Raw genomic sequence first — 23,670 nt, 5'->3', positions numbered from 1 at the left:
AATGTATTTCCATTTGACCTACGTAAACAATGCTCCAAGACTAACTACCACACCCCCTAAAATTTTTGACCTATTGCAAACTATTGTTATGTGTACAATGTTTACAATCTGGTCTTTTAGCAAAAATCTGAAAAACTTCAAAAATACAGTGGTCATCAGGCCATGCGTGTTTGATATGAGACCCATTTTATAAACTAATTTAATTTTCTGAGTGACAATTTTTGGTGAATTTTTCTGGTCCAATTGCAGCAATAAAAGTTAACCTGTAGCTTCATTCGCAGGGTTTTTCATGAAATGTTGCTCCTGCAAATGCACTTGCTTCATCAAATTGCCAAATTTCTATTAGCAGTTTTATTCAACATTTCACATAATAATGCTTGAACAATTCAGAGAAATATTCAGAGAAACAAGAAATTAGTTACAACTATAAAATTAACGTTATTCATAATTACCAACAGTTAAACATAAGATTATCGTTTAACTACCATACTTTTAAAAACAAGCTACAAATCATCTTTTTTATTTATTCAGTGTATCCCATTAAGCGTTGCAGTATACTGCCCTCTTTTGATATATCTCAGTAAAGTTTATTCATAAATTTGATGACATCACTGGTTGTCATATTAAATGCATAATCATACATACCAAACATTCACAGTTTTTTAAAAACAATAAAACAAGGTTTTGTTTCTTATAAACTATCTCAGATTATATCATTAAACAAATAATATAAATGATTTAGGTGAACACACCTGTTGCCAAGCTACCGCCATTAGTTTAATGGTTTAGTCCAATAAATTTTTAAGGTCATGACCTTTAAAGTGATCAATACATATTCAGGATGTTGAACTGGTTGTTGAGTTCGTATATAGAGATTCTATGTACTGATTAATATTCCGCCAAATCTTTCATGTAAATATATATCAGTATGAAATAAGATAGATGATTTTTGTTTGAATGTGTAGATTTTTATTTATATATTAATGTATACAACTATATTTATTTTGACAAATTTGCAAAAATTTTGTGTGTAAAAAAACACAACATTTTGTACCGGTAGTAGGCAACGTTGATCATTAAGAAAAGTATATACCCAGTAGTTCCTGTGACTATAGACGTGCCAACGTTTGCCGGCAGAATGTCAAATTGCAAAAATTGTCAGTGGCAATACCTGTTTATGGTATATGATGTATAATCTGGTACTTTCCACAAGATATGTGATCAATAGTTCTCGATTTTTTTTTTTTCCTATTTCTAAGCTAAACAATCCCTGCATTGTGTGATCAGGTAATTACGAGAGAGTACAATTCTAAACTTATTATATTTAAGTAGAACATAATAACCATTATCGGTAAACTACTGAATTAACATGCATTTATGCATTGTGTGATTTGCTTGCAATTAATTGGATTGTAATTATTACTAGTAGCGCTAAAGTTGTCCGAGCTAATTTTATATCCCATTGACTCAATTGTGCCTGTATTGAGGCCATAAATAGCACATATACAACCAGTAGAATTGAAAACAACTGATGAACAGGCTAGTCATGGGAAGACATGTTTTTAAAATGGTGTGCTGGTAAAATTAGACGTATGTGTTTAAGGTTCGATTGAAAATGTTGAAATTCCCGAAGCCCAAACCCGCAGCTGTGCTAAGAAGAGAGCGTAAATATGAGGTAACATGTTGTAACAATTTGACACAATAGAGTCATTAGCATTTATTGTGGATTAGCAAAAATAGTAAATGGTGGATCTCTGTAAACACTGGCGTACTTATTGGATTTATCAACATAAACACCGGGATATTTACCATTTTTTTTTATACGACATGAACAACAATTTACTTATCGTGGTAAGACTATTATAGTTTGGGTATGAAAATATGGAGTATTGATTGATCATAGGCTTCAATTGCGTGCTTGATTATGTAGTGTGAAAAACATTATGTAAAATATAAATAGACATAAAATGTGTACAGTTGACAGAAAATGACCTGTGTGGTGTGACTGGCCAACGTATTGCTGTATTAATTATGCATGATGTACTATAGTTCTGTGAAATTACTGAATGAATGTACATATATAGAAATCAAAACCATCTATTTTTTGATGATTTGACGATCTAAAATATTTTTTCAAGGCAGAAATTATGTTGATTTTAGGTTTGCATAAAAAATGTTATTGAAAGATTTGTCTAAATTAAAGATCATGAATAATATGTATATATGTATGCTGTAAACAGAAATTATTTTTTATTTTCATATAATAATAAAATGTTGATAATTCATTTGTGATTAAAAGTACAATCAAAATATAATTTGTTAAAACTAATAGTTGTAATACCCCATTTTGTAGGAATTAAATATACACAAATTTGTTTCATTTTTTTTAAATACAATCATAAATATATTTATTTTTGTTTTGATAGGATGATGATAGATTGTCAGTAGAGGATAAAAAGTCCTTGTTACAGGCACGAGCAATGCTGGACATTGCAGACCTGGTAAGTACAACATGGCTAGACTGATCACCTGATCATGGCTGGACTCTGATCACCTGATCTTGGCTAGACTCTGATCACCTGATCAATGCTAGACCATGACTTCAAAATACAATTTTTTCCCCAAAATTTAAAACTTCTTGTACATCTGAAACCCACCTTTACTAACTACTGTTTTGCATTCATATTTATAATTCGCAGATAATTAAATATCATGTATATTCACAGCCTGTCTCGCATCATTTGGTTTTATTTCCAAAGCACATGTGACACTGTTTATAATATTGTTGATAAGATATCTGATTATATAAAAAATAAAAATAAAAAAATCCAAAGAAAGAAAAAAAAATTGAAAGAAAAATAGAGCTATGAACATATAAAATAATATTTGTATTGCAAACATATTTATTATGATAACAAGTGTGAATTTATATGTTAATCCGAGCAGCATGCTGTGAATATGTGAATATGTGAAATGAATAAATTAAACTTTTCAAAACATTTGACTCTTATTACATGCTCTTAATTTTCATGCTAATTTAGTATATGTTTTTGACATGAAATATCCCGCGTATATTTGACTGCCTCGTTACATTGTTTTGCATGGTATAGTGGTTAGCCATGTTCACCTCAAATTGAGTGTTTGTCTAATCAATAATCTTTCGCCTCACATCAGAGTGTTGGCTGATCAATAATCCTTTAATCGACGAGACAGCTTATATTAGAATTCATTAAGCTCAGACTATAAATCACATGGTGGATTTGCAAGAATGGTATTCTGTTGGATGCAATGCGATGGTAAATTTTAATACATACATCCTGTGAGTAGGATGTAATAAAAATATTATGGCTTGAATATTGATATTTATGCCCGGAGGAAAAGATGCCTTACACAATCTAATGTTTCTTCATTTCATATTTTAGAAACTCAAGAAGATGACTAGTAGCGAAACTAGCTTAAAAAGGAAAGTTATGGATTTGGAGCATGAGAAAGACAGACTTGCTGCTAAAGTTAGTAGTACTGAAGTGGAACTTAGAAGCAATCTAAACGTCTTAGATGACTGCAATAAGGTTGGTATTTGTATCTCTTAATTGTGATACACCTATTAACCTGATCACCACCAACCCTTCTCATCCACATTATTCTGCACTTTTTTATTGTATTCTTCAATGCTTCTGGAAATATCGCCTAATTTGGAGCCAACAGACAATATTTAAGTCAATTTTCAGTTTTTACTAAAAAAAAACTATTTTTTTTCCCAGTGTTCTGAAGGAAAATGCAGACTATAAATAAGACTGTTTTGTGAATCTGTGATAAAAAGAGGGAACTGGTGGTGGAAAGGTTATGGGGAAATGGGCATTGTGTCGTACATGCGAGATATTACCAAACATGATGACTTTTATTGTTGTGCATCTCAACGCATACAAAACAAAATCTAGGTTGCTAGGATGATTTTGACACATTGAATGACTCTAACGTGCCAAAGTCTGTCTTTAGTACACAGCGCAAGCAGATCCGAATTTGCATTCAAATCGAGAGAGTTTATTGAGTTGTGGGAAAATCACTGTTTATCAACATAAATCTTGCACATTCACTCTTTTTGAATGCCAAAGTCAACTTTTGTTACCTTTCAAAAAATAAACAATTTTAAATATTTTGCTCAATATTTGCTCTATTTATGCTCATCAAAGTTTTTCTATGGGGGAAAATAAGTCATATTTTAATGATTCAGCATACAACACATACAATTTTGGATTTTCATTCGCTTTTAATAAAGCCAGTACTGTAGTCAACAGGAAATTATGTCCCAAAAAAGAAAATGCAATGTGTGTAAAAATGTTGTTTGGAAAATTTGTGGTATTCAAAGGGATAAAGACAATAAATTATTATTCTATTTCTTGATGTGTGAAGGACACATGGACTATTTTGTTATTTTATCTTTTTTGTAGAAAATTGATGAACTTGAAGAAATAATTGAAGATAGAAAAAAATCTGAATCCAAGTTTCATGCTATGGAGGATGTGTACCTCAAAAATGAAAGTAAACTCAAAGATGAAATCAAACTTTTAAAGAAACAGATGTCATCCGATAAAGAGGGGCGGGATTATGAAAATGAACTTCTCTTCCAAAAAATAGCTGAAGTCAGGGACGAGAAACAGGTATAGTGTATTAAAATAATTGTTGTTATTTAAGAATTAAGAAGGTTTAAGAGGACGATTGTAACCCACAAAATATTCAGTCCTACAAAATGAAATTTAAGCTGTTTTCAATGTATCAAGATCAATAACTATTTAATTTTGTTCTTTGTCAATGTTCTTTCCAAAAAGTAAATATTATTTATGGTAATAATGCAACTAGAGCATGTGATCACACACAAGTGAACATGTAAAAGACCATGTTTTGATGATTCACCCAGCAAAATCAATTATATCTTCATATGGTATCAGTGATGTATTGAACCCATTCAAACATGCTGTAAAACCATTTATTTTCACTGGAATTTGATTTTACTATTTTGATTTTGGGTTTTAAGTTTACGAACGTGACAGGGAAACAATGAGTTCTATTGTTATTCTACATGTTCACGTAGATTTATTTTAGCGAATTTTCATCAACGAAAATAGTAAAATAAAAACCAGTAAATAATTAATAGCTCTACAGTATCATGTTATATTATGTTATCAATGTGACCATGTTTCAATCTTGTATGTTTTTATATTAATATTTATGTTGAGAGCGGTTATGTTGCACCAAACTAAAACTAAAATCACATGCTTGCTCAATATTTGTTACTTAATAATAATAATCAATACTACATTACAAATCCCCAAATATCTTTGATAATCAAAGACATAGGTTTATGTTGATTTTGTACCACTTTGTACCTTTCAGCTAACTTTAATACAAATGTATTTTATATCTAAAATCATTCTGAACCTTTTTCTCCGAAATTTGTTTTGCTGCCAGTTGCTCTTGTATCATCTAGTGCAGCCATTTTGAATGACATTTTCATTTAATGATTTTGTGATAACATGTTTCAGTGGTCACACAAATTACAAAGATAAGGCAAACATCTTCTTAAATATTGAACTTGAAAAAAAAAATGATATCGCTTTGAAAAAAAAAATTCCATTTGCTATAATAAGCACAGAGTTATCATTTTTATCGATCCTCGCATGTTTCATAATATTGTTCAGTTTTAGATTTAATGTGGAAAAAATGTTAAAAACATACCAGACCCATCAAAGTCATTTCACAGTTTTATCTGTATTACTGGTAATATCTGAAGTTCATTCTATAAAAATGCATTCATACTGGTACAAAATTAACATAAATGTTATGGACATTTTCAGCCCTGATTTGTCATTAACTGAGATGTAGATTTCAAATGTCAGCCATTTTGCCACCTTTTAATATTTGCATAATTCTAACATCGTATTATTTCATGTTGTTTTTTTTTGGCATGCAGACTGAGTTACTACCACAGGTGATATATTTGTTAATTTCATAATCCAATAATTTCTCACATTAATGTAATCTGATTTCTAATTTGGTAACTCTTTACCAGACAGATTCTCCAATTTCTGTCTCTTTATATTTTCAAATCACTGATATTATTATTTGCAATGTTTGGAAAAAACAATCAATTGGTAGAAGCATGGAGATTGGTCAAAGAATTACCAGTTTAGTTATAAATTTATTTTTATTTTATTTCACTGCCATTGACATATTTTATCATTGTTGTAATTTGATTACATAGTTTATCAGTAAACGAAAATAATTTATTTTGAACAAAAATTATAAAACTATAAAAAAAATGTTCTGAAAAAATGTAGCTGAATATATGTTTGGCAGTGAAATAAATATTGTTTGTGTGTTTGTAAAATGTGTCTTTGTGCAGTGTGGTTTTGTCTGTGGGGATAAATACTGTGTTTTTGAGTGACTGTATTGATACAAGGCCTGAACCACTGAAATAAATTGACTTGTCACGCTACTCATAATCATTGCATGTTATTAAAATCCAATCCAATGAGATACTGATGTACTATAATTTCTCTATTAATAATGCTTGCCCTTATATAAATGACATATATATGTCTATTTCAAAATAAGTATTTTAATGATCCTGTATACAATAAATGCAATTTTTGGTTTTCGGTGCTTCCATTAGAGATGTGCTTCCAATAGAGCAAATACGGTACAATTATTTTTGAGTTGTTCAGTCCTTGAATAAAAACTCTTATCCTATGTCTATCCTACATATGTTTTTACCATGTTTATGTATGCATGCATTGATTTGAATGATGGGAATTATCAACAGCTGGGGTATATGGTAAGGTATACATGTAAATTCATATTTTGAAAGAAAGAAAATCAACTGGTGATTTGATTAAAAACATACATTAATTTCTACTTAGTAAAGTGATGGAATTACATGTTTCATGCTAGAACAGACGAGGGGTTTATAATTATCGAATACAATAGCAAGATAAAAGAAATGAAAGATGTAAATTAGAGTTACCATTGTCATAACAACTAAGGCTCTTAAATTTAGTTGTGACAATAGAACGCAGCCATTAAACTGACAATCAATGAATGAATGGATTTAATAATAGACATTAACTGTTATCAAGAACGTGAGATGTAATGTGTGCGGACATTTCATTCTTGTTTTGGGTATCTGTTGAGTCTAAGGTTGACTTGTTCAGAGCTTTGAATTCAGGTTTTTATACATAATCGGTGTGAGTTTACAAATGTATGTATTTCAGTAATGTGTTTGTGTCAGTGGTACATCTAAGAATGTAAATGTAGTTTTACTCTTGATCTGTGTAGTAGTCAGAATGTGTGGTCAGATGAATGTACAGTCAGGCCTCCCAAACTCCATGGCTGAGTTAAACTTGTTTGGATTAATTCATTAATGAAATCCCATAAATTAGTTCTGTTAATCCTAGTAATAATTGTGATAATTTAGTTTTAAGTGAGAAAAGTTTCCAGTTCAACATAATTAGTTGTGTGTGCAGACTTGATTTTCTGTCACCTGGATATAAAGTGCTGAGAGAAGTGAGAGGTATATGTGCATATACAGTAGTCTTCACATTCACACAACTATGATTTTAAAGCACATACAATGCACGTTACAAGTAATAACCATACCCTTAACATGTAACACTTAACATGTAACAGCTATAACTAAGAAATTAATATTAGAACTGCAATAACTGCTTTATATGGTGTTTTTTGGTAAATTATTTATGGTTAGAATAAGCATTTCATGTCTATTATTTTTTTTTTAACTTTGCAATTAATTAAATTTGTAACAGAAAGTGGCTATTCTTGAAGAGTCCAACTCAGCATTACAGGAGAAACTAGACAGGGTATCAGATTCCAGTTTACAGAGTAAGTTGGATAGTTTGGTCAAAGAAGACACCTTGGCTGCTAAAGAGGGAGCTGAATCTAAACAGATTGAGGTGAGATATGAATAAATCTTTATTGTCTTCAAGACTGCTTTGCAGATAGATTGCTGCAGTCTGAATTTAACGTTTATGTGTTTTACACAGAAATCAGTTCTCATTCAAATGAAATTCACTCTGTTCAATTACCCACCATAGACTCCGGTCAGTCAAAATGACTATTTTGAACTGTAGGCATTAATCTGTACACATTAGTCCTCGGTGCGGAAAAAAAGAACAAGACTGACTTGGTAGCTAATATGGCGCTGCTTTATTACCTCGGTCACATGGTTCATGACGTAAGGGGGAAATCTCGAGGTCATGGGGCTTCCCCTGACCTAGATTTCTCTCTCTGTCATTGGATGATTCGCAGAGTAATGCCTAAAGTTCAAAATAGTCATTTCTACTGACTGGATTCTATGGTGGGTATGAACTACGGTATGTGAATAGGCCTCTGCCTAAGTCTGTGTGTATGTCTGTTTTTCCAGATGTTTGCATTGGCCTGATCGCATTAAAACTTGACGCTTGCATCATGTCACACATACTGTAAAGTATTCTATTTTTGCTAAAAGAATAATTCCGTGAAAATAAAAATCAGTGAAAATAAATTCTATACAAAACACCCAAAAAGCCTTTTCAGCGAAAATTAATTCCAGCTAAAATAAAGTATTTTACAGTATACCCTTTTTCCTATGTTTTACGTACAACTCGCCAAAAATCAGTGAAAATAAATTCCATACAATACACCTAAAATGTCTTTTCAGCGAAAATTAATTCCAGCTAAAAAAATAAAGCATTTCACAGTATGCATTGGATTCAAGATGTTTGTCTGGTGGCTGTTTAGGTTTTGAAAATACACAACAAATCATGAATTTCTACCATTCTGGAAGTCTCAGGCTTTGCATGAACAGATTTTATGCCTTATCTGCCACATGTCTCAGGATAGATTACATTCACCTCATGTAATCATATGCACATGAACTACTAAAGTGGTAATCTTACAATGAAAACATACTGGATCTGTATCTTGTCATAACTTGTTACAACACGTGTACATGGACAAATTGAAGCAGAGATTCACAAAATCTATATTCTTTGCACATAATGCTTGTCATTTAAACTGCTTTTTGTGAGTTACTAAATTGTGTTTTTTAGTGAAACTTGGAAGTCAATGACTTTGGTAACTTGTAATATACTCCCTAAGTATATTAATTGGAATGTTAACAATTGCTGCATGTTTTTGCATATGGGTACTTTTATTGTGTTATCGTAAAATTTCTCCTCCACTGTAAAATTTCGAAATCACCTTCCCAAGAAATTGTTATTAGTCTCCAAATTTTTTTTTTTTACTCAAAATGTTCTCTGTCAAAGATTTTTCTTGTGTTCATCACTACTTTGCATTTGTGTTCACATGGACATCTTGTTTGAATCGTACATTCTTTTTCATTGTAGCTGAAATCTGTCATGACTCTAGAAGAACTTCAACATCTGAAAGCTAAAGTTGATGAAATTAAAGCTGCTCATCAGGTAAATGGAATTTTTACCATCATTTGTCCCAGTGCACATTTATTTTTAAAGATGCATTATGGAGGAGAAAATGTGATTTTTAATATTGTTGTTAGGCACTGCATATTGATGAATATTGGACTTTGATTTATCATGAATTGAAAATGTTTCTGTAAGCACACATATGAGTATTCGTTTGATGAAGCAATGAAATTCTCTAATATGCATGTATACCAGTTGGTTTAGTACGTACAATAACAATCATCTTTAAATGCCAATTACATATCAGAAACCCCCCCCCCCAACAAATATAGGTACTCGTGTTAATAGAAACCTGTTAAGCCTAATCACACAGTAAAAGTACTACACTTGATGACAATTGAAAACAACATTAAGGATACCATAGTGTCCCATGAGTCCCTGGTGCAATCTCCTGGTTTGACAGCTTCCCCTTTAATGATTAAATGTTTCTATAACTTCATATATTATATAATATATAAACAAATTATATATCAATCTGCATTTGCAGTACAAAAGTTTAAAAATAACATCCCATATGCTTGGATAGGCCAACCAATAATTGGCAGCAAACTTTTTTTCCTGTGTAACGAATTTAGAAAATCAGGCGCTTGCCATTATTGCTTTTAACAAACGGATAAAGGTGATTCCTCCTTACATGCTTGAAACATTAGAAAAGAAACAAGATATTTAGATATACCTGGCGACATATGCTTAAAGCATTAAATTTCTCTGGTATTTAATTTCACTGTTGAGCATGGGCAGGAATTTTCCAGTGAACAATGTAATCTATTGTAATTAGCAGATTTCACTTCTAGAAAAAATTAAAATGCAGTTAATTATTAATGCATTTAAATAAGATAAATATTATAATTGAGTGTGCATAGTTTGGTTGCATTTAAGCCTAATGGAAATTCCATTGTATAAATACCTGTAATTTAATGTAGTTTACCAACCTTTTATGACTCCTGTATTGATAGTTTTACAAATGAGGTTATTTTAGGATTTATTCAATTCATAAATTAACTTGAATATACCTTGCAAGCTGAAAGACATAACTTGAAGTGACTAAACTGTTACTAGGATACATGGTCATGGCAACAACACTGACAGTCGAATTCAGGAATCTGACCGAACTTTAATTTGTATTATTATATTATTTATTAAACACAATACTGTATTTGTTCTATTAGAAGTGCACCTCTAATAGAATTTGCACATAAACCTCAAATTGCATGCACCACCAATAGAGCAAATTTGTTATATATGAATATTATTCATATTTTAATTAATTAATTAATTGAAATAAAAAAATGGACTGACATATGCTAACACCTAATGTAATGTGAAATTAGGTCCAATAATAACAAGGAAATTATAGAAACAATCACAAATATGTGCAAAATCTTATGAGAAAATGTCTTTGGTTTACACTTGGACTTTTGTCTTCAGTTGACATTGTCAAATATTGTCACAATTCACCCCTTCCAAATCAAATATGTAATTCAAATTTTAACCTAAACATATTAAATCATTGCCAATTATATAAAAAAAATGAGACAAGATTGGAAGTTTTAAAGGATACATTATTCAATTAATTGTCAGTAAATGTCTAAAAAATATTAATACCTTTAAAATGAAAATTGATTCAAATAAAACAGAAATTCGGCTTCAGGTGGCTAAATGAGCCATATATTCATGTCCCACTGGCATCTCTATTCACCTTATATTTGTCTAAAGTTTGTAAAAACAAAATACAATTGTATTGACAAATTGTTTTACCTCCAAATTCCTTAAAAAACCTTGGAAAATGGTCAAGCTCGTGGCATTGTTTGAATTGAATGACAGTGACCTATACATATTGTACTTTGCCATTTAAACGGCAATGATATTTTAAGGAGACGATAAATATCCTACCTGTCTATTGTCTTCTATTTTCTTGCCAGCAGTCTTTTGTTTACTCAGTCAACTCCCCTGAACAGCCCCTGTATATAATTACATAAGTACTCAAAACCTAACTCTACTAAAGTATGATACCAAGTTTCTAAATCCTTTTGGAATTTTGCCAAATTTCAACCTGTGCAGTTTTTTCTTTTTTGGTCGTTGGAATGTGATTTCTTAACTGAAAGCCAAATGTCAGTTGTTTTCTATTGTTTAGCTGGCAGCTATTGTTAAAGGATCTTCTGTTCTATTGACATGTATATAGTATCAAAACACCGGGTTAGGTATGTGGGTCTGAAGCGGTTTTAGTAAATACGACGGTATGGTTCGTCACCTGCAGTACTTTTGACAGTTTTTCTAAAAGATAGGTCAAATCGAATTCTTAGTACAGTAGAACAGGTAAAATCGCTTTTAAGTGTCTCATCCTTGTTGGTTTTTTTTTCTTTTTTGTGGTCTTTGGTCTTTATTTTGTTGGACAGCTAGTATCTGCTCAGCCAGTGCAAATTATACTCAATCCTAAACCCAATAGCTTGGTAATTTAGTACTGGTAGCAATACATATGCCACTGTGATGTGTTTTTGTGTCTTTTTTAAAAAAAACTGCTTTCAAAGTATCACAACTTCTATTTTATTTGGTAGAATTTAATCATTTAATCAAGCTTTGCCAGAATTAATTTTGTCAATTAATTCTAACAGACACTGTATTTGTTCTATTAGTGGTGCATGCACTTTATGTAAGTGGCGAGGTATGTCTATGATCAAAATGTGTTGCATTTTTAATGATCCAGTATATACATATACATGCACCATGGTTTACATGCACTCTTTTGGAGTTGTACTATTGGAAAAGTGTAATCAAAGTGAATAATGTCTTTGTAGTGTGCATTTCAAAATTAATTACTTCAAAACAAGATCACTAATATATCAGTTATATTTTCAAAGCCAATTTGTGGACTGCATATTAATTAGCTCATTTGTTTAATTTATTATTTTTTTAGTTTTACAAACTGTTCGCGGAAATCAACATTGTAATTGATAGTGATTGATTTCTAACAGTGTTTTGCGTTATAGTAATGACAATATAACGTTTTCCTTATAATGATCCTTAATTTGAGCTTGTGTCCCAAGCATTTAGTGATTGAAGTAATGTATAAATTATGTAGATTTGTGAAAGCAGTTCTATTCCGAGTAACATGAATTATGTTTAACAAATGACTAGACATCAACAAATTCTTTCTTATAACCATCTTCATCGCTTTAATGCTTTCTTGTCAGATATATTATTAGAAATCCCATATTAAGTCAGAACACATATTAATAATATCATTATTGTTGTTATTACAGAAAATTGCAGAAATGGAGCAAACGGAACTTGTTCTCAGGAAGCATATTGAAGCACTTGAACGTGAGATTGTGGAATTGCAAGAAAATATTCAACATCATGAATCATCATACAATGAAAAAGTTGAGGAATATGAAATCAGAGAGCATACATTGAAAGAAATCTCAAGAAAAGCAGAACAAGCAGAGGTTCAGCTGAAAGAACAACTTGATGCAAGCATATCTGAGGACTCTAAGAAGGGAGAGCAAATCCAGGAATTGTGTCTAAAAATCAAGATTCTAGAAAGCTCTGAAACTTCTTCAAAACAGAAGTTTGACAGTGATGCAATAAACCAGAATCTGGATACTGAACTGAAGCAATTAAAATCTGAGAATGAGAAATTATCCAACCAACTTAACTCATATGAACTTGCCGAAAAAGAACTTAAGGGACAGATCAACCAAATTAAAGTGGAAAATGATGTTCTAAAAGACAAATTACAATTGTTAGAGATTGAAAACCCAAATTTAAAATCACTGCCAGGAGATAAAACTGATGATGATAAAGAAAATGGAGACGTTTTGAAGATGAAAGACAGGATTTGGGAACTAGAAAGCTCGGAAAAGGTTTTAGAAGCAGATTTGTTTGATTTAAAAGAGGAAAATGAAAAGCTTAAATCAAAATTAATGAATGGAGATTCTGAACCTATGCACAGTGAAATAGAGGTGTCAGAGACACAGGAACAAACCATTAATGATCTGAGGACATCACAAACCTCTTTGAAAGAGGCTCTTTCCAAGACTACATCAGAAAAAGAGAATCTTCTCAAAATGTACCAGGACGCTCTGGAGAAATTACAGGAGCTTGAAACTGATGAAAAAATAGATCAATCACCATCATTAGATGTCACCTCAGAGGCTCAAGTCCAATCTTCTGTAGAACAACCTATAGAGCGTGTAACAGTAGAGAATGTTAGCATGCCGCAAAATCTTCTACTGAATATGGATTCGCAGAAGGAGCAGTCATATGCAGATAGGGTTTACGAGTTACAAGCAAGTGAGAATGTATTGAAGAATATTGTCAAAGATTTGCAGGTTTCTGAAGAAGAACTGAATAATAAAATTGTTGAATTGACCTCAGAAAAAGCTGAACTTGTGGCACAATTAAGGGATGCAAATCTGAAAGATGAGGAAAGTGAAAAAGTCATTAAAGAGCATGAGAATGAAGTATCTATGCTTAAAATGAAAATTGGTGAAATTGAGACAACCAAAGAGAAGTTGGAAGAAGAAAGTGCGCTTTTGACAAGGCAATTAGAAGTCGCAAACCAGAAATTACAAGAAGTAGAAGAAAGGAATGCAGAAGTAAACAAACTCAACAATGATTTGCAAGTCTCTGAGGCACAGATGAAGGAAGAAATGCTTGAGATGTCATCAGAAAAGGAAGAAATTGAAGTTAAACTTTTAGAGGCTAGAGAAGAGCTGAAGAAAACAAATGAAAGAATAGATAACTTGACAGCTTCTGAGAGCAACCTCTCAGAGCAGCTTAATAATGTTATTACAGAAAAAGAAACATTAGCTGCTGATTTGAAAGAAAGTAATGTACGACTAGTTAACCAAGAACAAAGACTGGAATCTGTAATAGCTGCTGCTGGAGAAGAAAAGGTTAAAGTCTTAACAAAGGAGAACGATGAACTAACACAAAAGCTTGAAGAAGCAGAAAACAGGATAGAAGAGCAGGACATCCAAGAAACTGTTTTGAAGAAAATTATTAATGAGTTAGAAGATTCAGAGAAAACATCTAGAGAACGGATCGTGGAATTGGAGGAAAGTGGAAAAACGGTAAAAGCAGCTTTGGATGGGCAAGAGAAAACATCTGAGGACCTAAGGGAGAAGCTTGATGAAGTTGAAAAATCAGAAAAAGAATTACAGGAGAAGGTTTTACAATTGGAAAATTCAGATAAAGACTTGAGGGATAAATTGTCGGAACTGGAAAGTGCACAGCTTGATAGTAGTAATAATGAAGCTTTGATGAAGGAAATTAAAGAACTAGAGCTGGAAGTACAGAGGAGGAAAGATATTGAAGTAGATCTTAAGGAAGACCATTTTGAAGAATTAACTTCATTGCAAGAACAGATCCAAGATTTAGAAAGGACTAACCAGGAACTAAGAAAGAAACTTGCAGAACTTTCCGAGGAATTGGAATGTATTGATGAACTGAAGAAAGAACACCTCTCAGAGGTATCAAATTTGCAAGGGAAGATCAAAGATTTGGAAAACCAGAATGCTGAAGATTCAAATAAGTTTGAAGATCTCAAGCAAAGTCTCTCCATGGAGATAGCTACATTGAAGGAACAGGTTGATGATCTTGAAAACTCTGAAAGGGATATCAGGAGTAAACTTTCACAGAATTCAGATGCACTTTTCAAATCACAGAAAAGTTATGAAGAGGACCAGAAAATGTGGAATGAAAAAGAACATCATTTAAAAGACCAACTGTCTGAGTCTGAAGTTGTCATAAAAACTCTAAATGAGAAAGTGCAAGCATTGCAACAGCAGGAGGTTACATTGAAGAAAGAGGTAGAGAAACAGGAAGAGATCAAAGTTAAAGCTTCTGAAAGGGAAATTGCAACTTATTCTCTGCAGGAGAGAATTGCTGAATTGCAGGAATGTGAGTCATTACTGAAAGCGAAAATCATTGAACTTACTGAATCAGAGGAAAGTGCTAAGAAGAATTACCAAGAAACACTTAAAGACAGGATAGAAAATGAGAAGGCTTGGAAAGTTAAAATAAAAGACCTTGAAGATACAGAAGATAAATCTAGGTTGCGATTACAGGAAATGGAAGTTGTTGAAATTGATCTAAGGGAACAATTAGAAGCCAAAGTCCGTGAGAATGAAGTAGCATCAGAAATGTGGCGTCAAAGTGAAGACTTGTTAAATGAAAGAGTGGCAGAGTTAGAAGAATTAGAAACAGTATTAAAACAGAGAATTCAAGAGCTTGAAGATAATGAAAGTCATCTGAAGCAGGAGATAAAACAGAAAACAAAGGAAACCGAGAATACTTGGAAGCAGGCAGCAGAATCATCAACCTTAGCATATCAAGAAAGAATACATGAACTTGAGGAGCTGGAAGGTGATTTGAAAGACAGAATCTCCCAACTTGCTGAGGCTGAAAGGACTGCTAAGGATATGCTTCAAGAAGCTACAGTTGTCTATAGAGAAAATGAAGAAGCTCTGAAGGAAAGGATCGAGCAGTTGGAAGAAGATCAAGGTGAAATGCAGGGACAAATTCATGCATTAGAGAACTTGAAAGCTATGATGCGTGGTCAGATTGAGGATGCTGAACAGCACAACAAAGAAACCCAAAAAGCAAATAAAAGGCTTCAAGAAAAGATTGAGCAATTTGAATCTGGAGAACAAGCTCACAAAGATGAATTAAATCGAATGAAGAAGCAGCTGGAAACCACTGAACAGGCTGAAAAGGAATCACAGAAATTATTGTCACAGCAGCTAGAAGACATCCAAACTGAAAGTAAATCTAATGAAAAGAATTTGAGAGATCGAGTGAAAGAGTTGGAGTATTCTGACAATGAACTGCAAAACAAACTGTACGAGACAGAGACTGTGAAGACAGAATTGGAAGATCGCCTTGAGAGTGCAGAAATTGAGAACAAGAGGGTGAAAGAATCGAACAACCATCTGAAAGAACAAATTGATGAGCTTGAAGAAGAAAACAGTAAATTGAGGCGAGACTTGGAGGATACCCAAGAAAAGGCTGATGAATCAGAAAGAATTAGCAGTGAGCTTAAAGATAGATTACATGAAACAGAGTCAGTGGGTGATATGAAAAAGATGGAAGAACAAAAGTCACTTGAAAAGATTCAGAAACAAATCGAGGAATTACAGATGTCTGAAGAAATGCTTAAAGATGATGTAGAACATTTGGAAAGGTCTGAAAGAAAATTGAAACAAAAGCTTACTGAAAAGAATGCTGATATTGATAAGCTTTACCAGCAGAGGAAGGTTGAGAAAGACGAGATGAGAAGTCGCATTCTGGACTTAGAGATGTCTGAAATGAAATTAAAAGAGCAAGTCCATGTCCTTGACATGGAAGTAAAGAAGAAAACATGGGATATTGAGAGAATCCAACCACAAATTAAATTTCAGACAGAGCAAATTGATACTGTTGGCAAACAGGAGATTAAGCATAAAGAACTTGCAAACTGTCTGCGGAAGAAGGTTGAACAGCTGGAGCAACGAGAGAAGGACCTTAAAAATGATATCATGATGGCAAGTGATTCCCAATCCCCTCTTAAGGAGAAGCTATCAAGGTCAGAGAGAAGAGAAACAGAACTTGTCAAAAAGGTTGAGAGGTTAGAAAAGTCTGAAGAAACACTGAAGGCTGCAGTTCTGTCCTTGGAACAGGCAAAAGATACAAAAACCAAGAAAGAAATAGAAGAACTTAACGAGCAAGTACAGCAGCTTGAAGATGTTGCAGATAAATTGAGACATGACTTAAAAAGAAGTGAGAATAGTGAAAAGAGTATAAAGAAACTACACACAGCTTTAGAGGATGATTTCAGCTATCTAAAGGAAGAGGAATCTAAGCTGAGAAATAGATTGAAAGATATTGAGAAAGAGAAGGGCCAGTCAAAAAAAAGGTATGATGAGGACTACGAAGAGCTTCAAGATAAAGTAATTGCTTTAGAAAAAGTGGAACAAACCTTAAAGAAAAAGTTAGAGAGTTCTAAGAAGACTGAAGAAGCTCTTCAGAAGGAATTGAACACTGCAGAAGAAATGTTTGATAAAACTGAAAATACTTTGAAACAAACAAACAAAGCTTTAGAGAGGAAATTAAAACAGCTGGAAGAGGCAATAGACAGATCCCAACTAAGAGAGAAAGAACTTGAAACATCTGGGAATAGCTTACAACAGAAATTGAAGATGTTAGAGAAATCGGAATGTGCTTTAAAAGACCAAGTTTCTGAATTAGAAAATCAAGAGCTTAATTTCAAACACCAGGTACGAGAACTTGAGAGTGCTGAGAGGATGTTAAAAATGGACAATGATCAACTGAAACTTGAGAAAGATCTGCTTACTGATAAAATGGATGATGTAAAAAAGTCAGAGAGTGATCTGCAGAAGAAGACTGGAGAGCTACAGATGAATGAAAAGAAATTGAAAGAGAAAGTTGTTGCGTTAGAGAAACAGCTGAATGTTCTCAGAGAGAAGGTTAAAGAGATGGAAACTAGTGCAGCAACAATGGAGACAAGAGTGAGTGTAAATTATTCAAATCTGACCAATTCTATGTTGTATTACACAAGTACTTAAGAATGAAGAACACTCAAAAATGATTGATATTATGATACATTTAGACTAAATTGAAAATAAATCTCAACAAGCCAAATGCCAAGGTCCCTTTAGTACTGATGTAGTGGCCACACTAAATATCTATACTACTCTATTAGATTTTCTGTGCCAAGTCATGTGGCTTCAATTTTAACTTACAAGGCAAAGACTGATACTGTAAAACTATTTATTTTCCCTATTATGATGATGCAATTTCACTGGGTTCATGAACTTAGCAGGGAAACAATGGGCTCTGTTGTTTTACATATTCAGGTAAATTTAATTTAGCAAATAATTCACTAGTGAATAATTAAAGAATTTACAGTATTCCTGTTTATTGTTTATTTCCTGTACAGTGTGCTCAGGCATCTAAGCTTGAAAAAGAATTGTCAGACACTCAGGATGAATTACAAGAATCTCATACAAAGATTGATCAGCTTGAAAGAGCTAAAGCATCATTGAAAAGACAGCTGGAAAACCTGGAAGATGATTTGGCAACTGGACAGATGATAACGTTACCGCTCGAAGAATACAAACGTATGAAAGCACAGACTGGATTACTGGAGATGACGGAACAGAGTGTTGAAGATCTGGAAAAAACAGAAGCTAAACTACAGGATAAATTGAAGAAGATGGAAGAGCAGAAGGATTATTGCGATGCAGACAAAGAAATTCTCAATCTTCGATTACAGTTGGATGAGAAGAATGAGGTAAGATATAAATATTTGTTAATCCTTTGGACACCAGAGTCAGTTTTTGTCATTGTTCACCAAATAAACCTGAGTAAATTTGTTTTCATATTTTTTCTAAAAAAAATACACAAATATTTAAAAAGCAGGTCTAGCATTACCTTTTTGCTGTTTTATCAGTAGTTGTCACTTACCATTCAATTGTCACTCTTATTGGTGGTGCAGATGTCTGTAAATGGCATTTTTGTTGGCCATATTATTCATCTTTTCCTTGTGGTCACAATAAATTTGTAAAAACTATTAACCCATCATAAAATAAAGATCAAAAGCATAATAAAAGGAAACCCAACTACATTCATCTGATGCATCTAGGGCAAGGCAAAGATAGTTTCTCTATGTTTAGGTTATTTAGTGTATGCCTGTCTGTTTCATTGTTTCTGTGTTATCCCTATTTGTTCTGCCTGACATGCCTTCACCTAACATTCAACTTAATAATTTTTCAAATTAAAAAGAAAGCTCTAAGCCTGATACATAGCCTGGCAGCTGGAGGTGTATTATCACTTTATCAGTCTGTACCTGAGTTGTAGACAGGCTTGGTGCTGCACTAAAACTGCTACTAGAAGCTGAACTGTACAAAACCATGTGGTATTGAAAATAGATTAATAAAAGATGGTTGCAGTAGTTTCTAGTCATAAAATATATAGTTTAAAGGGTGGCAGTTGTCGTGCCGCGTCCTGCTCGTTATGGGACTCATAGAGACGTATACAACGCATGTAAAATACATTGTATATTTACATGAAATTCGAACATGCGCTGCGCGACGACCACCGCGCTTTAATTTTTACAGTATTAACAATGGCTATGTTAGTTTGCACATATACACTGTAAACGCTTAATTTCCATGTGAGGAATTTTAACGATTTGATGTCATTCGTAAAGCCAAAATTTCTCAATTTATCGTTAAACACCAGAGAAATGTTCACTGCTACAAAAATTTTTTTTTTTTTAAATCTCACAAAATTAGTAAAACAAATTCTCACAAAATAAAGTGGTTTGCAGTTTTTAGAATTCCCCATACTCCCTTACTAATAAAGCATGGAGTCTGAACTAAACACCTTCCACTTCAGATAAACAAAGAACTGCAAGATAAATTTGATGAGTCACAGATACATCTGAAGACCGCACAGAGACAGGGAGCGGATCTTAGAAATATTCACTCAGCGGTTAAGAAAGAACTCAATGAACTTAAAGAATCACTTGAGGTAAGTTTTGCTTGTATGTGACCAACTGCACATGTAGGAGGAAACCTTGTCATGTGTTTATATTTTCTTGAGGCTGAGTTGAGCACATGACAAAAAGCAAGTATGATGAGGTGGATACCTAAAACTTGTTACTATGGTGACAAGTCTGATTTCTCCGTAGCATTTTAAATGTGTCTGATGCCTATTTTGAATTGAATAATCTAAATTTAAAAAAAAAAAAGTTTATGATGCAAATGGAATATTCATGGTTTGAATATTGTATAGACAAATTTGTATATGTCCATACTGAAAGGACAGTTGTCATCGTGACACATGGCGTCAAATTCAATATAGGATATGGTCCCATGGCAACGTATACATCGGTATAAGATACATTGTTTACATTGAACTTGAATATGTGCTTTAGTATGACCATCATGCTTTAATATAAATATAATGTATACACAAGTATCCTGTCTTGTGGTGATTTCTTGAATCTGAAAAAAACCTGTTTTTTAGGTTGTACTCTTGAGGATTAAAATGTTTTTGTTTTGTAATGTATAAAATTCATGAAGTGAGTTTTTTTGTTCTAACTGGATTTTGCAATGGATTAAATCTGATTAATAGGAATATGTTTTGAAAACATTAACATCTTTGCAAAACTTTCACTTTTTGATGAGCATTATTTGACATGAAGACACAAATGCAAATAAAAAAAAATGGGGCAGCCTTGTAAGTTGCCATGGAAACAATAATTTTTTTATTTTACCTTGTATATCCATTACATTTCTGGCTATTCAAGTTTTTATAATTTGAAACATAATGCAGAAAGAATTTTATTTTTTACATAAATATCAGAGAACATTAGTGTCAGACTTATGGTCATCTTTTCCAGCATGCTTAGTATAGAGTTCTCTATGATGTATTTACAAAACATTTGGTCACATGATAGTTATGCCATATACACCATGAATCCAAAGTGAGTATTGCAAGCTGTACCGTGATGTAAATTACTTATACTATGGCTGTCACGGATTAGGGAATTTCGTCCAATCAATTCATCCCCAATAGCTGCTGTACATACGCATAGCTAAATTTGTAGTTACATGTAATTTACCTTATATACAGATATTTCCATACTTTGATCTTGTATACCATCACAGAAATTCCAGAAAACCCTTTGGGCTGAATCAATACTGCCACATACGGTACAAATACTACCGTATTTATTGTCGTCAGTGAAATGCTTAATTTATTTCCACTCAATTTGACTGTTACCCTTTAAAGTAAAATATTGATATAAAAATACCTGTTACAAACAGGGAATATTGATTGATGGGATTCTCTTTCCCATAATAAACACAAGGTTAAATGTCACCTAAATATTACTAAGTATTTTGTGACTGAAATTGCTGAAATAATGGTTATTAATAAAACAAAAAAATTATAATCTCTAAAATTGGAAATGGATTAACTTAATAAACTGGTCCATCTGATGGCACTCTATAAATACCTTACAATTTATTCATTTTGTTTTGGTTATCTCGGTAAATGCTAATTCCATTATATATTTTTGTTTTAATTAGCCGGTATGGTTTATATAATCATGTTTGTTATTACATTTTCTGGTGATTGCACATTGTAGTGAGCTTCTCTCGGTGTTCATCTATATCACAAGTAGTACAATAATATATTTACCGATAGTGCATATGTATTCATTATTTTTGATATTAAATATAATTTTTCATTTATACAAAAAAAATATTGATGTTCGCACATGTATAATCATGTAATATTCTGAAAGCTAAACATTTAATAATTATGCAAATTTCTACTAGACACATGCTTTCCTAATTAACATATTATATTATTTAATACTGAGCGTAGTACAGTACCGACCCTTATAATAATGTATTCTAATTTAGTAACTGTTATTCAAATGAGCTTATTGTAGTTGTGATGGATGAAGCGTGCACTCATTGTTATACCATCATCCATTGTGTGTGGATGTTAGCTAAAGCAGCAGCTGTGGAGATGACCACATGGTGACATGTACACACAGCTTAGTATTACTCAGTACAGTACAATGTGTTCGGCGTTCACCCTGAACGGCCGCATCTCGGTGGACTATAGCGATGTTTAGTTAATTGCAAGCTATATTCGGAGAAAGGTCGTTTTTTTCAAATGAGACTTGTGGTATACCTAAGGTAGTACGAATTAATATGTGTAACATTTATTACCATGGATACTAAATTAATAATATGGTTTAAAATGTAAAACCGAAGAATTGATCTTTGGTCACGGATATAAATGTGCACATGAATATTTTTCTTAACCGTATATATTTGTCATTGACCTCATTTTCCCGGTAATATTAATTTATAAAGTACTATACGTTATTACCATTATATGCAAATTCTATGTGTTTTTTGGAATCTCCTCGCTTATGTGGTTTTGTTAGGCATTCCTGTTATTCCATTTTATAGCTTCTTTGGTTTTGAATACCTAATACATTGCCATATGATATGTAGTTTGTATACTGTATTTGTGCTATTAGAAGCGTATCTCCAATAGCGCATAAAAACCAAAAATTGCATTTATTGTATACAGAATCATCAAAATATGACTAATTTTAACCATAGAAACACTGTATTTTTACGCATGCGCTACTAATAATACAAATATGGTATATGTATTGATGGAATGTTGGTATGTCGTTTGATTTGATAACAGTCTATGGAGGGACTTTCTGAATTGCATGATAGTTCCAACATTGACATGCCATATTGTGTATTGAGCACATTTTTGTATCATACGTGATACAGGTTAGAATTGCCACACCCACTGAACTAGTAGTACCTGGTATATGTATTTAAGGAGTCATCTGTTTCCATTGTTGTCTGGTAGAGGGGGGTACATATAGATTACAATTAGTCTGAATTATACTATTGTATTGATTAGGATGTTATGGTATTGTGCCTAGTCTTTCAGTGCTTATATACTGTTATATTGTTTGGAATATGATGCTAACCAACTGTTGAATTCATATTTGTCTTATCAGAGGCTGACAATGTAACATTTGGTTTATTTTAGGTATTCTGGGGGGTGGGGTTTTGCTATAAGTCCAGATCCAAGAAAAACATATAGTTTTTTGTAAAATTTGTGATTATTTTTACATTGAGGACAATGTTGATCAATTGTACTGCGATATGCCACACCCACTATACCAGTAGTATATTATATACAATGTAGGCTGCATGCATTATTATCTAGTAGAGGGGGTACAGAGGGATTAGAATTGGTCTGAATTATTTCATTTAGCTCCATCCATATCCAATATTTAATCGCTGTTGTATTTATCAGTGTGATACATGTATATTATATATTACTATGCGCTAGATTTCAGTGTTTATTATGTACTGGTAAAACAATATTGCAAACTAATTAATTAATTAATTAATTAGTCTTCTCTGGCCTCATGGGCACCCACACTCCATAGAACTGAGATAGGTGGCAAATAATGCAATATTTAGTTGGTTTTATCCCTAGGATTTTAAGTATATTCCAGGAAGTGTTGTTCATTACGCTAGAAATGGCACGGCTGGAGGGCGATCTCCCTCTTTATAATGTATCCTAGATACTGACAGTCATACAAATT

The 23,670-nt window shown here is 32.6% G+C and overlaps 1 protein-coding gene across 10 annotated transcripts in view; it reads left to right on the top strand.

Annotated features, from left to right (window-relative positions):
- Positions 1 to 23,670, top strand: part of LOC100376626 (uncharacterized) — an 87,867-nt gene that overhangs the window by 42,287 nt on the left and 21,910 nt on the right. For 6 of the 10 annotated variants that reach the window (XM_078009946.2, XM_078009947.2, XM_078009945.2 and 3 more), the window contains 9 exons: positions 2,427 to 2,501; positions 3,423 to 3,569; positions 4,449 to 4,658; positions 5,969 to 5,986; positions 7,821 to 7,967; positions 9,402 to 9,476; positions 12,758 to 18,007; positions 18,439 to 18,792; positions 19,899 to 20,033. In XM_078009946.2, coding sequence (XP_077866072.2) covers positions 2,427 to 2,501; positions 3,423 to 3,569; positions 4,449 to 4,658; positions 5,969 to 5,986; positions 7,821 to 7,967; positions 9,402 to 9,476; positions 12,758 to 18,007; positions 18,439 to 18,792; positions 19,899 to 20,033 — 6,411 coding nt within the window. The remainder of the gene's footprint in view (positions 1 to 2,426; positions 2,502 to 3,422; positions 3,570 to 4,448; positions 4,659 to 5,968; positions 5,987 to 7,820; positions 7,968 to 9,401; positions 9,477 to 12,757; positions 18,008 to 18,438; positions 18,793 to 19,898; positions 20,034 to 23,670) is intronic. The other 4 variants (XM_078009950.2, XM_078009949.2, XM_078009948.2 and 1 more) reach the window with 2 other exon arrangements.

Source organism: Saccoglossus kowalevskii, chromosome 10, assembly GCF_978046115.1.
Source record: "Saccoglossus kowalevskii chromosome 10, keSacKowa6.1, whole genome shotgun sequence".
Lineage (NCBI taxonomy): Eukaryota > Metazoa > Hemichordata > Enteropneusta > Harrimaniidae > Saccoglossus > Saccoglossus kowalevskii.
Note: the sequence above shows the minus strand (reverse complement) of the source record. Positions and strands in the feature narration are given on the sequence as shown.